This window comes from Callithrix jacchus, chromosome 11, assembly GCF_049354715.1.
Source record: "Callithrix jacchus isolate 240 chromosome 11, calJac240_pri, whole genome shotgun sequence".
Classification (NCBI taxonomy): domain Eukaryota; kingdom Metazoa; phylum Chordata; class Mammalia; order Primates; family Cebidae; genus Callithrix; species Callithrix jacchus.
In genome coordinates this window covers 77,548,851-77,567,298 of record NC_133512.1, presented here as the reverse complement: position 1 = coordinate 77,567,298, position 18,448 = coordinate 77,548,851, and the positions used below count along the sequence as shown (strand labels likewise).

Genomic DNA, 18,448 nt, shown 5'->3' with positions numbered 1-18,448 from the left:
TCTCGATCTCTTGACCTCGTGATCCACCCGCCTCGGCCTCCCAAAGTGCTGGGATTACAGGCTTGAGCCACCGCGCCCGGCCCCTTATACTAAATATTTTCATATCTGTCCCACTCATTCTCCACACAGAGCTGAAAATAATCTTTCAAAAATTTAAATCAGAATACTCCCTTTTCCAGCTTAAAACCTCAATGGACTTCATCACATTTGGTGAGAATTCAATCCCCATTCCATCATTTTCTACCCTCAATAGAGCCACTCGGGTACTGTGGACTCCGCCTGCCCTCCCCTCTGCCAGGCTCAGCTCCATCTAAAATGCACTAAGGGCCTTCTGGCCAGACTCCGCCTGCCCATCCTTTCAGCCTAACCTCAAGGATGCCTGCTTCAACCATTCCATAGTATCAGGACCCCTGCTGGCTTGGGGGCTGTGTTTTGATTCCTACACTTTGTTTCACTGTTTCTTTAGCACTTCATGTTTTGTAACTATTCATTAGTTTATTTACTTGTCTGCTTGTGACTGAAAGCTCCAAGAGGGTAGAGACTTGTCCATTTGCTCACCACTTTACACCTAGCACCAGGCCAGATTTGTGGAGAAACATAAAAGTAGTCTACCTTTAAATTTATCAACTTTTCTCTACCAGTTTCTACATGCTAGATCTAGACAACCCTTAAATTCTCATTTACTAAAGGCATTCCAACTAAAATCTATTATCTTCCAAAATGAGACTTAAGCATTTACATTTTCTTTGAATCCACATCAGAGGGTAAATTTCTGACTTAAGGATTTGGTGAGTTTCGAAGTAATAAAAAATGTCCAAATGAAATGTCATTTTATCACAATATAGTATACATTTTCCTCATAGATATTGCCCAATATCCTTCTAGATCTCAATAATTTTGAAATCTGTAGTAATCATTCCCAAGCATGTGATGTGGTTTGCCTCATACATTCTAAGACCTAAATAAGCACAGTTTTTAGTAACACATTTAGAGGAGAGAATACTCAACCTGAGAACCTACAAGTACTTTGCTATAATCAAATATATAATAAATACATTAATTACCAAAAAAACACTTAAAAATAACCTTAAAATGTGTTACAGGGAACAGCTCTTAGGGTAAATGGCCAACCAACAATGATTCCTCCTCCTCTAGAAAATGCCGTTATTTATAGATGTCGTTCTCAAGTAGGTTGGACTTTTTGACCCTGTCCCTACCCTGGGCCAAAGCCAGGTCCATCAGAAACTCTTGGGGAGCTGAGGCAGAAGAACTGCTTGAACCTGGGAGGTGGAGGTTGCAGTGGGCTGAGATCGCACCATTGCACTCCAGCCTAGGGACAGAGTGAGACACCGTCTCAAAAAAAGAAGAAAAAAGAAAGAAACTCCTGGGAAATTGGAATTTTGAACTAAGAAGCACAGTAATAGAGATTGGTAGCTGAGCCCCTTCTAGAGACACTAAAAGTCTTTCAGTCTTGCTCTTGACAGGCCCCACAGGTGGGCTGGTTCCTGCCTGCCAAGCCTACAGCTTGGCCTTTCAACTCTTTCTGCAGTTCAATATGATCTCCAAGCATCTGTCTGATAATCTCCCCAGTGTTGTCTTTTTCACATTTGTCTCTACAGGTTTAGGTTTTACACAGTCAAAGGAATCTTAACTGGTATAGCCTCCCCAGCAAAACTAGAAATTACCTGGAGTGAACCTGCCAAAACACTTTATTTACCTCATGAATTAAATGGCAGCTAAAACTCAAGGCCTAACGGCTTTTGAATCAATGAGATACTGCATACTGTATTTAAACTCTATTGCCAAATGTTCATTCATTTAGTTTTTATTAATTTAAACCAGCTCATCTCAATTGCTCTTATCTCAATTACTAAATTTCATCATATCCATTTATATACACTATAAAGAATGCATGTTGCCTTCAATGCCACCCAGTATTGTTTCTGCTAGATACATAAAGTATGCGGTAGGCGAGGTCTAGTTTTTTAGACTATACAAAGCAGTAACAGCAAATCACAGCTTAGTAAAAATACCTTAATCCTAAAACAACATAATTTCCAGGCTAGGATTTATGGACCTCACGAAAATAACTGAAGTTCTAGTATTGAGAAATGAGCTTCCCTGGTAGTGGGAATCCCCATGGGTCCAGGAATAAAATGGGATTTCAAGATCTTCCGTTTTGTAAAACTCCTGATACCACTGGATTTTACATATGTTTCAAGGAGCTTAACGATGTAATGACTTAGGAACATATTATCTGCTTCTCCACATGAAACCTCAATCTTACTTAAGAACTTTTCAGAGCTACAAAAGTAAGATTTTGTTTATACTGTTTAAGGCCAAAGAGGACAAGAGGTACTTCACAACATATGTACTCAAAAAAAGGGGAGGAGGGTGGCACATAAATTATTACTTTCCATTTCCAAGCATAGTAATCTCTTAGTTTACTTTTTGCTAAATAAAGAATAGAATTGAGCTGAAAGACACAGCTTAAAAACTGCTCAAACCTTAAAAACAGTGGATAAGTTCTTACAAAAACATTAGGGCCTGCAAGAGGTCCGCTGCTGAGCAAACTATGAAGACACAGATTTAAAAAATAATCCTAACTGCGTACTGACACACTGGATGTAATTTTACTGTGATTTGTTTCTTTCAGAGTAGCTTTCTGTTGCTATAAATTAACAGGAATAGAAGGTCTTTCCCAGTATTTTTGTTTACTGGAAACACTGTCTAAGAAAAATAATATTATCACTATGAGAAAGACAGCTGAAAACATTTTTCATCACCAGGATATATTTTGCAAAGAAAAATACTCTTTGGATAAAAACAAGTCTGCAAGACTCACAGCAGGAGTAGGCTATTGGAGATAAGACTGGGAAAAGAAATAGTCAAAACAACTCCATTCTGTCTCCTGTTAATCTGTGTGCCTGTTAACACCTTTTTCTATTATTATTTTATAGACAATATGACAAGGACATCCATTAAAATTCATTCATTCAGTAAATTACATACCCTGGACTCTGCATCATCTTCTTCTTCATCAGGATTATAAGCTTCTGCACACACTATAAATATAAAAATGAACATTTTACAGATAGTTTCATCAAAAACCACACTACAATGAATAAGTATATCGTTAACACTTAATGAACAAAAAGGGTACCAGAGTATAAAAAAACATTAATTCACCTCAATGAGGGGAAGCAGTCTACCCCCAAAACTGGTTTCATATTGCAATTTATAAGGAGTTTTTTTAAAAATAAAGCCATATTTTAGGGCATTGATTTCTTCTATTTAGAGAAATATAGCTTAAACCCTTTCATTTTCATTTCCAAGGCATAATATGTAAACATCACCTAAAACAACAGAAACAAAAGAAAAGCCTGTCTGCCATGAAATGATCAATTTAATCACATAGTTTTGACTAACTTTCACAAATTATCCATAATCCAAATATTATGGAACAAATATTAACATTTTACATACTTCAGGAACAAATATTAACATTTTGCATATTTCCTTCCAGTCTTTTTTCGGGGTTGAGTTTATATTGAATACGCAACTTAAAAACCTGCTTTTTTGATTTAACACTATGAGAATAGTCATTAGAAACACTGTGTAAATACTGCAATTAAAGACTGCAGATTAGCATATGCTGTAATTAACTACTTCTCTAATGCTGAACATTTAGCTGGCTTATAGTAAAACAACTTTGCAATAAACATCTTCATGCATAAATATTTGTCTACATTTCAAAGTATGCTGTAGGCATTATTCTCAAAGTTATTTTGGAGGACTATTAAATGGTATAACCATTTTTAGGACACTTTTATCACCATGTTTCTTTCTAGAAGGGTTGTACCCATCCACTGTCCAATAAAAAATATGTAATAAGATTCCCCTAACTATACAGCAGAATTGGATACTACTACTTAAAACATTTGTCAATTTAAATAATTTAAATTTTTTTTAATTATTAAATTTGAACTATTTTCAAATGTGTACAGGCTGATGGTATTTCCTCCTTTGTCCATATCTATAGGAAATATTTGGTTTTCTTTTTGACTTAAATTAGCATTTTAATATCACTTTATCTGTCATATTATTCATAATCATTTTATCCAATTTGCTTTTCAATGATTATTATAAAGTTTTTATAGACTATGCATGTTTATTTTTAATGTCATGACATCTATAAGGAAAGAAAATTCCCCAGTGTATTTTAAACCCAACACTAAACATCACCCAAGTATCACTGCTTTTGACCTTGAAAACCCTTTTCTTATTTACAAATCTAAAAATTACCTCTTTTTTCATTCAGTTGTTTAAAGGCAGAGATTTTTACATGTACTATTTAATCTATATGGAGTTTATTCTGGCATAGATGTAAACATTAAGGAACAAAGAACAAATGAAAGGACAAATGTCTTCCTACAGGCCTCAGGGTGGCATCAAAAGTATTATCATCTTTGGTACCACTATTCCCATTATTATTATAATCACAAAACTTGACATTTTCTTTCCCCCAGGCACCACTCTATACACCTGGACCAGTGATTCTTAACCAAGTCCTATTGTGCCCTCCACAGGGGTAATTCTGCCTCTGTGACATTTTAATTGTCATGACTATAGGGGGTTAGAGGGATGCCACTAGCATCTACTGGATACAGGCCAGGGATGCTGGACACATCCTATGATGTATGGAATGTCCCACCCTGATGAGAAAGAATTATCTGGCCGAAAATGTCAACAGTACTGAGGCTGAGAAGCCCTGATCTAAAGTACATTATCTCATTCAACCTCACAACAACCTTAAGGTAGGTGTTAATGTCATCACTTGACAGATGAAACACTAGGGCACAGGAAAGCCAAGATCATCCTAGTAAGTGACAGGACCTACATTTTATCCAGGACTGTCTGTCTTGACTCCAAAGCTCTTGCTGTGAACCACTACTCTACATGACTGCTTTGGTGAATTTACCAGCATAATTCCTGGACTTCAGCCTTCGGCCTCAGAAATGTAATAGAAATGATCAGTCATGTAGAAGCAGCCTCACATTAAAGAACCTCACTGACACCTGAAACCAGAATGTCAATTTAGTAACTACCTTCCTGAGCAAAGGATGGGACCAGCCCAACTAGCTAGATCTCTCCCTGCTGGAAAACCACAGAAGTAGCCAAGTCACTACTGAAAGATTGCTTGGTGAGCAGGAAATGGGAAGTAACAAAGTTTGTTAAATAAATTGAATGTTTCACAGTATCAGGCTGGACAGCCTCAGGCACTCAATAGGGATGGCTCTGCCAATGTGTCTGGGACACATTAACTGGGTTGGCTGCAACTCTCCAGAGAGCACAAAGACATCTACTTCTAAAGCTTGGCTCTCTAACTTTCTGTCCTTAGAAATGGCCAACTTCATAGGCAGGACTGCTACATAATTTGTAAGGCCCAGAGCAAGAAAAAATATATATATGGGCCCCATCTTCAAATATTAAGACTTTCCAGAAGACAACAAAAGCAGAGCATTAAAGCAAATGCACAGCCCTTGATAGTGCAGGGCCCATGAAGCTGGCCATGTCCATAGAATCGATATATTCAATGAGGTGGTGCAGTAGACAGTAGGCAAAATATTTGGTTGTTTCAGGTAACTTGTTTTACACATACACACACACACACACACACACACACACACACACACACCCTCTCTGATCCATTAGTGTTTATCTTAAATTTTAATTCACAGAAAGCAATCCTAATTCTCAAATTTCTAAGCACCTAGCCCCTAAACTCTAACTAAAAACCATATGGAGTAAGAATCTATTATTTTTCCAAATAGTTTATCAATTGTCGCAGTATTATTACTTAGCACCCTGTTGATCTGTGATACCCACTTTATCACACAGTATGTTTGTCTGTCTGTTTCTGGGCTGTTTTACTGAACTATATATTGTGCCAATACTACAGGACTTAGTTCTTGGCATTCCTCTTGCAATTGTTTCACTACATTAGAATTCATCTACCCTCACCTCCTACAACCAAATCAAAATAAAGTATTTGCAGTTTTGTAAAGCTGTCATGGTGCCTTATAGCTCCTTAACGTCACTTAAACTGTTTCTTCTGATTGGAACTCCTAATCTCCCTCCCAAGCCATCTCTTCTCTCCAGCCTCAACTAAAAAGTCAAATCAAGAGTCGCATCTTGACCCACACAGAACTAATTCAGGAAACTCCACTTTTGTGCTCACCCTTTGCACTTCCGCAGTACAGTGGGAAGGGCTCATTATTGTCATTTACCACACTGCATGCTTCCAAAGATGTTATAAGCAGCTTGCCTCTCCAGGCTGAGCCGTAAACCTCCAAGGGACCGTGTGCTCTTGTTCATCTCTGTATTTCCCTAGTACTGACCTGGCACATTGCCTACTAGCTCAATGCATGTTTTTAAAACTAAATAAATGACTGGTTGATCAACAAACAAGCATGCAATGTCCTTGAGGGCAGAGATGTCTTTTTTTAATGTCTCACAATAATGTACTTAAATTATACATGCTCAAACACACAAACATGGAATAAATGAATGAAGAAAAACTTGCTTAATGTTAAAATGCCCTACACAGTTTGTCCAAGAAATGGGGACGGAGAGGATGAGTTGAAAATGAGGGCCTTTTGTCTTACTTGCCAAAGGCCTGGTGCAAAGATTAGGAGGCCAGTAAATACTGCCATAACAAATAAATGAATGAATGGCTCTATCCCTGGATGGACACTCAAGCCAAAGCCTCCAGATAACTTGTACTGCCCCGTACTCTTTCTGAAATGTATTTGCCCCATACCACCTACGAAATCTGAAATTTAGCTTGAAATTATATACTTCATTCTTTTTGTTTGGCAATTAAACAGCGGTCAGAACCAGAACCTTACTCTTAAAGTGAATCTTATATGGAGGTTTCCCTGTTCGGTTGTGCATGTATGTATTTATATACTACACTGGTTATACAGAATGGCTCAAGAATTTAAACAGATTCCCACATTGTAAAGAGAAGAATGTACACTGGTGTAGACAGACAATGGTCCCAGGCTGCAGGACAGAAGAGGAAAATATGAACTATACTGACTTTGCACCTTGTGGGATGTGGCCCTCAATCTTTTCATTTGCTATACATATAGAATGACAGATGAGGGGTTATTCAACTCCCAGGGCTTTTCACCAAAAGCCCACGACATTTTGTTGCTAATGATTCAAAAATCCGTACACTGAAAAGGACTCCGCACTGGACAAGTATACATAACCCATATTTGCATTCTTGCTAGCAAGGAGTTAAAGGAAGCTGACTGGACTCTACGAGTCACTGGGTCCTCAGCTCTGGCAGTCTTGCACACAGTAGATGCTCAGTAAGTATGTGTTGAAGGAATGAAAGGCAAATAAGGCTCGCACAGAATGACTGCATGGTTTAGAGGCCTTCAATCCAGAAAAATTGACTTACATAAAATCTATAAAAGTTAATTTGCCAATGTTCTCAATAAACTAAGATCTTAGCATACTTATTTCAATAATAATTAGCTTAAAGCTCTTATAAAAGCACAGGTGTATTAAATAACACAGTTGTGACTCAATAGAGTTAAACTTAGCTTATTGAAGTGGAAATGCCCTTCCTACAAAGGAAAAAAATTTACCTTTTTCAAATATTAGTTGAAGGCATGCATCAACCAAGAAAACTGGTTCTTAGGGGGGCAAAAAGACTTCCTGTATTTTTTAATAAAGCACAGATATACATTCAATACATAAACAGATATACAGTATTTCGGTGGTAGTAAAATCTAATTGGGAGCACTTGGGGGGAAACAGCCTAAAGAGACTGAGGTAGGGAGTGATAATGGAAAAAAGATTGAGAAACACTGGTAAAAGGCTGTAACAGTTATATACACATAGCTAAGTAAAGAGGCACAATGACAAGTTAATAGGCTTCCCCTCCCGCATTCATTCACATTTCTGCCCAGGTGTAGACCTGTTCTCATCCATTAGTAATAGTCTTAAATTTGAATTCACAGAGCAAAGGCAACTGAAGAACATGCCCAAAATACAGAAGTTCACATCTTGTTCCCAAATTACATTCAGGCAAAGGGCCCACAGGAAGCCTTGTTTATTCTTTCAAAAAGTATTTTTTAAGATGTGGGAGAGGACACAAACGGAATAAAGGGATAATGCAAATCATCTATGTATATGTGCATGTGTGTATGTGTATATATATATATATTCTTTCGTTATACATTTTATATAATCTGCAACTTGTTTTGCCTAAACATTTTCTATTGCTTTCAATATTATATGTGTACTATATTTAAAACATTTATAGAAATGGCTAGTCTAGAAATCAAAACAGAAATAGAATGATCATGATAACACCAGTGCCACAATGACAATTATCTACAAAGTGCTGGAGGAACACAGACGAGAAAGGAGCAACCAGCTGCTCAGAGGGCAGGGGGAGGCTTCACAGCAAAGGAGGCTCCCTAAAAAATAATAAAGAGTAGGAAGAAGAGACTGCTTTGTTTTGTTTCCTGCTGTATTCCTAGAACCTAGAACAGTGACTGGCACACAGTAAATGTTAACAAAAATGGCTGAGGAAATAAATGGTCATTTTAGTTGGTGACAAATGTTACTTACTATCTTCTTCCTTAGACATAAAGAGACTGCATATGTCAGATTAAACTGGCTTACACAACAGTAACGAACACTCCCATAATCTCAGTGAGTCAAAACAACGAAGTGTATTTCTTGGTCACACAGCATGTCCACCTCAGGAGGGCAGGTACTTGCTTCCACATGGTCTTTGCTGAAGGCTGCGGGCTGATACAGCCTCCTCAATTTGGAAGGCCACCAGTCCCTAAAGCTTCTGCCTGGAAGTGACAGATGTCTCTTCTGCCCAGAAGGAATATATATCACATTGCATTAGACAAGTTATATGGTCAGTTCTAACTTCAAGGAGATGGGGAAGTGCAAGTGTTCCGAGAACCTCAGAAGGGGATAAAACCAGAATTTTGTGAATAGCACTGATGACTACCAAAGAAACCATTTGATGGCCCCAACACAAGGTGTTTCTCTCTCATTCTCACTTTCTCTCTCTCCCCCTCTTTCTTTCTCTAGCTTAAAGCAAATAGAGGAAGGGTTGCAATTGACATCACCATTTACATAAAAATAGGGGGAAGTTCATAACTAAAATATCTACAGAATAAGGCTGTCTCATAAGCTCTGAACAGAACCATTACAATTTCCTTAAAACCACCTTTCAATTTTTAACATTTTCCTACTTCCTGCATCAAAATATTAAAAGTTATTATAATGTACTCTGTTACAGATTACATTGCAGCTACAGAAAACAATATAAATATATCTTTTACCTTTCTGGCAGAAATGTTGGCACTGTTCATGAAATAGTACTTAATTGAACAGTTAATTCCCAGACCAGCTATGTTCATGTCAGCAGAATTTTACTATAAAGATTTTAGCCAAGATACTTAACTGTATAATCCTGTCTTGCTGAAATAACAGAAATACAATGTCTATTTAATCCAGGATGTGCTGCCTCTCCCCAAGGTTATCAATGGAGCTTTAAGAAACAGCCATTCACAAACCACTTCCTAGTTCTCTATAAAACTGTATTTTAGACCTTTATTTATGTAGGTTGTAAACCATCCCAACATGTAATTACTATTCCTAAAAAAATTTCTAGAAAACTTTTTTCCTGTTATTTCTACTATAAAACATTCTGCTATCTCATAAATATTTTATATATTTTAAATATTTGACAAAATTCCCATCATTCATTATAAACCCATTATTTTTGTAGCCCTTTAACTGAAGTATTTAGAATAAAACTCCAAATTTACTAATTCATTTTTACGTTTTAATGTTTCTGAAAACAATTTTCCTTTACATGTATACCACTACTCTTTAAGTGGCTATATATAATTAATTCAGAAACATTCACACCCAAAAATAAACATCAAGTTCAGGACACTATTGGGAAGGTTATTGCTGAAATAAACAAAGGAGCAGCAACTGAGAGCTTCAAACAAATAAAAACTTGCTCATCATTTGCTTTTTCTTCTTATTAAAACTGTACATGGTGGCCAGACACAGTAGCGCAGGCCTGTAATCACAGTACTTTGGGAGCCCAAGGTGGGCATATCACCTAAGGTCAGGAGTTCAAGGCCAACCCAGCCAATATGGCAAAACCCCATCTGTACTTTAAAAAGAAAACACAAAACACAAAAATTAACCGGGTGTGGTGGTGCTCGCCTGTAATCCCAGCTACTTAAGAGGCTGAGGCACAAGAATTGCTTGAACTGAGGAGGCGGAGTTTGCAGTGAGTAGAGATAGCACCACTGCACTCTAGCCTGGGCAACAGAGAGAGACTTCGTCTCAAAACAAAAAACAAAAAACCTGTACATGCCAACATCTTTAATTCGTTTTTTTTTAATGTGTAATTTTTTTTCTTCAAAAATGCCTTCAAAGAAAAATGTCAGAACCCACATACATTTTGTAGGTAATTTTGTATTCTACTCTTGGGTTCCAAAGTGTTAAAAACTTTAGTATGTATACTCAATCACTGGAACTATTCTCAGTAAAATTTTTTTCTACCACATGCTCTATAAGTATGCATTCAGTCTGTAAGACATCGACCATTTATTTTAATAATTGACTTATTTATAGCATGGCACAATTAAGAGGACACATCATTCAATCAGCTTATAAAAGGAATCCTATCAACATGGAACGTTTCTAAGAGTTTGAGGCCAGAATAGGATAGGCTCAAATATTCTACTTAATTCTACTGTTCATACGTAATGTATAGCCTGTGGGAGTCTGAGAATGGAGGAAACACCACACAAACTTTCACTCTCTTTCACAATGGAACAGTGGTCCCCTGTAGCTCCCAGTGTTTCTTATATAAGGATACAAGATTAACCCAAGAAAAGACAGGTGCATGTAATCCATGGTATTTTACAAATTCTCGATTTAAATTTTCTTTAAGACAAAAAATAAAACCTCACAAATGACCAAGAATAAGATAAACAGATACAGTAAAAAGAGTGAGAAGAATAATTCTGAGAATATGTTTGGGAAACTATCCATGTTTTAAAGTCCATGTTGTTTGCTACTAATCAGAATTCCTCACTGCTATTTTCCAGAACTATTAAGCAGCAGAGAGGAAGTAGATCAACTTGTACTAGAGGACAGTGCTGTAACAGAAATTATATTTGTACTTTGCTGAAAATGGTCTGATAAGGATTTCTGAGCATTGCAGTTGATGAATATTATGAATTTTAAGAAAGTGAAATGCCAACATGAAATAAAAAGAGAATTCTAACTCTTTGGTTAAAAAGTCAACAAACAGCTTCCCAGGAATTTTTGCCAATGCTCTAATTCCTTAGATAATGTGATCACCTCTTGGCATTTATTTTAGCCTGAGATCTCGAATCACATTCTTGTAAATATAAATAGTAACTGATAATGAATGATATAGCTACATTTATCAGAATACAATTCTGTCTTTCAGGTATAGTAAAGCTAGAGTTATTTAAAGCTTCTGAATAGTTTTACTTACTGTTTTTGAGACTAATGCTGCCTAGCATACACATATCAGAGAATTATAGGAACAGAAACATTACAGGATCCTTCCAATGTATTAATATATTTTCAGAACAAGTATCATTTGACCTGATGGCTTTAGGATGAGAAATTTGAACTAAAATATAGCCATAATTATAAGAAAATAGTTCAGTCAATTACTGGCTTCTAAATTTAGTAATAAAACTATCAAATATGGGCTTTAGGAGAACATATTTCAATCAAGCCTCTCCACTGATTATCAGAAGTCTAAAAAAAATTCTTGATGCTATTAAATATAAGCAAATTGTGACAGAGCAATGCAAATCAATATGCAAAGGATCAAAATACAGAATGTGTATTTACAAAAAATACAATTCAGACTGGTTTTTTCATTGTTTAAAGGCAAAAGAAATAAACCCATACTACATTAAGTATTTCTTCTTGAAAACTTCCATTTCCATTTTGTAAAGGGGAACTCACTAGACTTTTTTTCAGGCATATTTTCTGTGAGTTCAAACTACACATTTGTCGCATAATGTCTACTTTAAAAAAATAAAAACAAGATTTGGTGAACATTTTTCTATATTATTAGCTATTCCTGTAAAACAATTTTTAAGCAGCTGCATATAAATCAATAATATATATGGATATTTATTTTAATTTATTGTGGGTTTTGTTGGAAATTTTTATTTTTTAACTTTCATTTCTTCAGATCAAGACTTAAATCAAGATTTGTGAGATGATAAATTTAAATGCACTTTTAAAAAGAAAAATGACATATTACAAAGACAATAACAGATAAGATATATAGAGATAAAACTAATAAGTAAGCATTTCAAGTCTAATAAATTAGCAAACTTAATTGTTTTTTGATAAAAGTCAGTATTAGAAGAGATGCCTAGTTTGGTTTTTGGTTTTTTTAAGAGACATGATTTTGCTTTGTCACCCAGGGTGTTCTGCAATTATGCAATCATAGCTCACTGCAGCCTCAAACTCCTGGCTCAGGTTATCTTTCTGCCCTAGCCTCCCAAGTAGTAAGGATTACAGGGGCACACCATTGTTCCTGGCTTTTTTTTTTCCTTTGGTAGTGGTGGCTCTTGCTGTGTTCCTTAGGCAGGTCATGAATTCCTGGGCTCAAGCAATCCTCCTGCCTTGACCTCCGAACATGCTAGGATTACCGGCATGAACTACCGCACTGGCCATGCTGAGGAGTTTAGAATAGACTTTCTTACATACCGTTGGTGAAATTCTAAATTGGGGGTGGAGATGGGAACAGAGGGGTCAGTTATGAAATATTATTAAAAGTCTTTAAATTCTTAAGGCACAATTCCATAAGTGCTTATCAAGTAATTTGATCTAAATAAATGACAGTTTAAAAAGAGAAATCTAGATTCCCAATAATAAATAAGAAATTAAAATAAATATCCACATATACTATTGATATCTATGTAGTCATTTAAAAATTATGTTTTGGATAAATCTGGAAGAATTAACTGAGTTACCAGGCAGAGGCTCTTGTTCTCTTACCTTATTTTCTCCAATACAAACACAGAGTCTCTCCCTATGTTTTGAGCTGCCTTGGAGATGTGGCCACCACCCCAGGGACTGCACTGGGTCCGACCTGAAACCAGCACTGGGGTCTCATCCAAGGCCTGCTGTGAATACTGGCTACGGCCTATGTTCACTCAAGGCCCTGGGGCTCTACAGTCAGCAGGAGGTGAAGTCACCCAGGTTTGTGTCATTCCCTTCATGGTGGCAATCTCTCAAGCCCAGGGCAGAACCAGAGGTGTCATCAGTAAGTCAGAGACTACAGTCAATAATCTTAGAAGTCTACTTGGTGTTCTCCTGTACTGTGGCTGCGCTGGCACTCAAACCATGAGGTAGGCCTTCCCACTCTTCCCTCCCCTTTGCATAAGCAGAGGAACCTTACCCCATGGCCACCACCACCACAAACCTATGGGGAATATTGCCAGGCTACTGGGGATGTTCTGTTAGGGAGGGCTCTTCAGTCGCTTATGGTGAAGGGTGCCTAGCACTGGGACCCTCCCTTTGGGCAGTGGGCTCCCCTCTGGCCTAGGGCAGGTCCAGATATGTCATCCATGAGATAAGTCCTAGAACTGAGGACCCAAAAAGCCCAACAGGTGCTCGAACCCCTGTGGCTGAGCTAGTACCTAAGATACAAGATAAAGTCTTCTTTACTTTTCCCTCTACTTTTTGCAAGCAAAAGGAGTCTCTCCCTGTAGCCACCACAGGTGATAATGTTCACCTGAAGCCAGCAAGTCTCAAAGACTCACCCAAGACCCACAGCATACTACCTAGGTATTGCTGCTGGTTATTCAGTGCCCAAGGCTCTTTAGTCAGCAGGTGATGGGTCCTGCCAGGACTGGGTCCTTCCCTTCAAGGCAGTAGGTGCCCTTCTGTCCCTGGGCATCTCTAGAAATTTCATCCAGGATCACTCCTGGGCCTGAAAAGAGGGCCTCATGGTTCTGACAGGTATCCTATCCTACTGTGGCTGAGCTGGTATCAAAGATGCAAGATAAAGTCCTCTTTACTTTTCCCTCTCCTCTCTTCCAGCAGAAAGAAAGGGTCTCAATTAGAGCTGCAAGGTATGCAGCCTGGGCATGGTGGAGGGGTGATGTCAGCATTCCCTTAGCCACCCTAGCTGGTATCTCAGTAAGTAGTGTGCCTCTCCAGTGCACTGACTCTGAGCCCAGTTCAGCACTAGGATTTGCCTAGGAGTTGAAGTCTTTGGGGCCTAGACTGCTTTTCTAGATTCTTTACAGCCCCAGAGCACTTTAGCCCAAGGTGGTAATGCCTGCCAGAACTTTCCAACTGTTGGTATGGGGGATTCTCCTCTGGCTAGGGCTGGTTTCAATACTCCCTCTGTGGGCAGGCATCAGCTGAGTTCAGCCTACTTTTGTTTTTTGCTGTGACATGGCATTACTGAGTGCACTACAATGTCTCACAATTGCTACACTGTCTCTTTCCCCCAAGCACATGGATTATCTCTCTGCACCATGCAACCTCTGCTGGCAGATGGTGGAGGGGTGCTGGTAATCCAAGGCTGTCTCCTACCCTCCTCAGTGCCCATTTCATTTATATCGAGTTAAAACCAGGTACTGTGAGTGCTCACCCGATTTTGGTTCTTATGAAGGTGCTTCTTTTGTATAGATTAATGTCCTTGCGTGGGGTGGGGGAGGAACAATTGGTGGAGGCTTCTACTCTGTCATCTTGCCCTGCCCCTCCTAAAAATTATGTTTTACAAGATTATCTAATGACATTGGAAATTGTTCATCAACTTTTACTATTTTTTAAAGACAGTTTCAATATAGATGTATAGTTTGAACCTACAGAAAATCTCCATGAAAAAATTCTGGTAGGACAGACACTAAAGTTTATATGGTGGCTATTCCTTGGTAGTATGATTATAATCACTCTTATTCTTCTATTTCATCATCTTCCTAGTGAGGTAGGTGATAAACAGGACTTGTTTTCATGACCCTGCTCATCAAAACAGATTGTAGGCCAAGAACAGTGGCTCATGTCTGTAGTTCCACACATCACGAGACCGAGGTGGAAGGACTGCTCGAGTCCAGGTGTTTGAGACCAGTCTAGGCAACATAGTGAAACCCCCATCTCTTCAGGGGCCTGCCTGCAGCCTCAGCTACTTTGGAGCCTGAGGTGAGAGGACTGAGCCCAGGAGGTCAAGGCTACAGTGAGCCAAGATCATGTCACTGCACACCGATAGCCTGGGTAACAAGTGAAAACCCGTCCCTTAAAAAACAAACAAACAAAAAATGAAACAAAAACTAGGATGTAGTGAAGACACCAGCCCAAACCAGCTAGGACTAGAAATTACTCATTTGTATAAGACACTCCCACCAGCACCTGGACAGTTTACAAATGATGCCATGGCAATGACCCGGAGGTTACCTTATATGGTTCCAGGAGCCCCCATCCCTTTTCTAGAAAGTTCGTGAATAATCCCCCTTATTTAGCATATACTTAAAAGTGAGTATAAATATAGCTAGCCAGCAATCCACAAGGGCTTCTCTGAGCCACTCTGCCCACTCTGCTCTGGGACAGCCCTGCTCTGTGTATGGAACAGTCATTTGGCTAGACGTTGTTGCTATAAGAAAGTTTCTTTTCTTGAATTGTTCCCTGAGCAAAGCCAAGAACTCTCCCAGGGTGAGCCCCAATTCCAGGGTTCACCTGCATCAGCCTGGCAACCATGAAGGAACAGACAACACTGAACAAGATGAACAGGACAAAAGGGCTCAGTGAAAACTGGAGCTGTGGAGCTGTAACTGTGAGGCTGAAAAGCTATACATGAGCCAGAGGCTCCTTTCAGAGCCATCATCATTCCTGGCGACTAATAAGCCAAGGGAAACTGAGGGAAACCTTCACCCAGATGCCAAATTAAAACCAATCAAGACCATTTGGCTTCCAAGGACAGGTGAGTCTCCCCTCTATTCCCCCTTGACATTGATCTTTTTGGGTGAACCAAGAAGAAACAAGGCCTCTGGCTTGCTAGTTCACTATCCCCACACCTGCCATGTCCTTGTCATCCTTTCTCTCAGACCTTTGTGTCTCTTTAGTCTCTAATAAATGGCTGTTTGACTTTAATGCTTACTTTGTTTTCTTTCACATATGTAATCTTTGCTTTGGCCATTTGAGCAATTATTTCTATTCTATGTAAGTCAGGACACTTTCCTTGTCTGTTTTGAATCCTCTTTTTGTAATTTTCAGAGGTCCCTGTTGTGCTGACTTTGAGATGCCAGAGTCATGTTGTCCAGTGGTCCTAACTGTGTTAGGTCTTGTGCCTTTGGGGTTCACAACTGACCAACCTCTGGATGCTCTGGGTTTTCTGGCATTTCATGAGGGGCCCTTATTAGCCAATGCCTGCATGTTCCAGGTCTGTCAGCATTTGGCACCCTGTTAGGGTTGCTGGTCTTTGTCATAGTGACCATTTTCAGCCTCCTCTTTCTGTGCTTTTTGAGGAATTCAGACTATGAGGCTCCTGTCACCCTGTTTTACCTATCCTTCTATACTTTGCTTTTTAAAACACCTCTTTTGTCATATCTGCTTGCTGGTCGATGCTGTGATCACTTCACTACCCATTCATACCCCATAATTCACTTTCATTACCCCCTAACTGTACTTAGGCTCTCAGGAATTGGTAGCACTTGTACTACTGACCTTTCTTACAGAAAACAGAGGTGAGAATCTGAAAAATTCTCACGAGACTTAGAAAAACTTCTGTGTCTAGTAGAGATCCCTGTTAACAGGACAACGGCAAGCATTCCAGAGGACTTGTGGCTAGGGTGCTTTTTAGGCAACTGAAGCAAATTCAAATTAAATGGCTTAAAAAGAAACTAATTTTCTACTGCAACACCATTTAGGTCCAATACAAATTGGGAAACCAATAAATTTGGCCTAAAAATGGCTCTTTTTTTTTTGTTTGAGATGGAGTCTCACTCTGTTGCCCAGGCTGCAGTGCACCTGTACGATCTCAGCTCACTGCAACCTCTGTCGCCCAGATTCATGCGAGTCTCCCACCTCAGACTCCCAAGTAGCTGGGAGTACAGACGCAAGCCACCACACTCGGCTAATTTTTGTATTTTTAGTAGAGACAGGGTTTCACCATGTTGGCCAGGCTGGTCTTGAACTCCTGACCTCAGGTGATCCACCCACCTTGGCCTCCCAAAATGCTGGGGTTACAGGTGTGAGCCACCACGCCCAGCCTAAAAATGGTACTTTACATTATGATACTATTTCACAGTTGGACTTATTCTGTAAAAAGGAGGAAAAATGGGGAAAGACCTCTTATGTACAGGCTTTTATGGCATTTTATCAGCATCCTGACTTAAGGGATAACTGTAGGATATGTCTGGCTCATGTTACTTCCAGGTACCAAGAAGTCACACCAGATATCCTAGATGATCTCCTTTTAGTCACTCCACCTAGAAGGCCCACACTCTCCCCCTGGGAGCCCCCTCAGTCCATTGATTCTGAGGGAAGTCCTGCCAGTTCTCCAATGTAGGACTCTACCCCAAGGTCACCAAACACCCCTCTGGCTTTTACAACCAGCCCCAGCCTATACCTCCTACTCCCCAAGGAAGTGAATCCAACCAGTGCCACCAGGAGTGTGGCCTCATATCACCCCCAAAATTGAACTGGCATCCCTTGCAGAAGGTAGCTGATGGAGACGGAGGGACAGTCTGCACAGATGTACCTTTTTCTATGTGTGACTTGGCTTTATGCAAAAAGAAATTCAGTCAGTTTTTGGAGAATCTAGAGGAGATTATACAGGAATTTATAAAGTTGACCAAGTCTTTTGACTTGACATGGATTGCAAATATTATTGTTCATCTGCTGTATGGCAGAGGAGAAACAAAGGATTCTAGGTTCTGCCCATGAATACATAGATGGAGTAGCCAGTCATAACCAAGGCCATATCATTTTTCTTGTGGGGTGAGATGCAGTTCCAAATCCGGACCTTCAGTGGGATTACCAGAGGGGTCCCCAAGACCCTAAATGAAGAAATCACAAGGCAACTTGTTTAACAGAAGGTATGGAAAGTATGTGGTTAAGCCAATTAATTATGACAAGGTTAGAGAAGTAACCCAAATGAAGAATAAAATCCTTCTGTTCCAGGGCTGTTTGGTTGAGGCACTCAAGAAACATACTAACATAGACCCAGACTCCCCGAAAGGGTGAGCTTTCCTTGGTATGCATTTTACCACTCAATCTGCCCCTGATATTAGGAGAAAGCTACAATAGGCAGAAATGGGACCTCAACCCACCATGAGCTAACTCTTAAACATGGCCTTTAGAGTTTACA

The 18,448-nt window shown here is 39.1% G+C and overlaps 1 protein-coding gene across 1 annotated transcript in view; it reads right to left on the bottom strand.

The window, feature by feature from the left end:
• The window catches only part of PRKAR2B (protein kinase cAMP-dependent type II regulatory subunit beta), a 104,693-nt gene that overhangs the window by 34,195 nt on the left and 52,050 nt on the right, over positions 1-18,448 (bottom strand). The window contains exon 3 of the mRNA XM_002751728.6: positions 3,013-3,065. Coding sequence (XP_002751774.1) covers positions 3,013-3,065 — 53 coding nt within the window. The remainder of the gene's footprint in view (positions 1-3,012; positions 3,066-18,448) is intronic.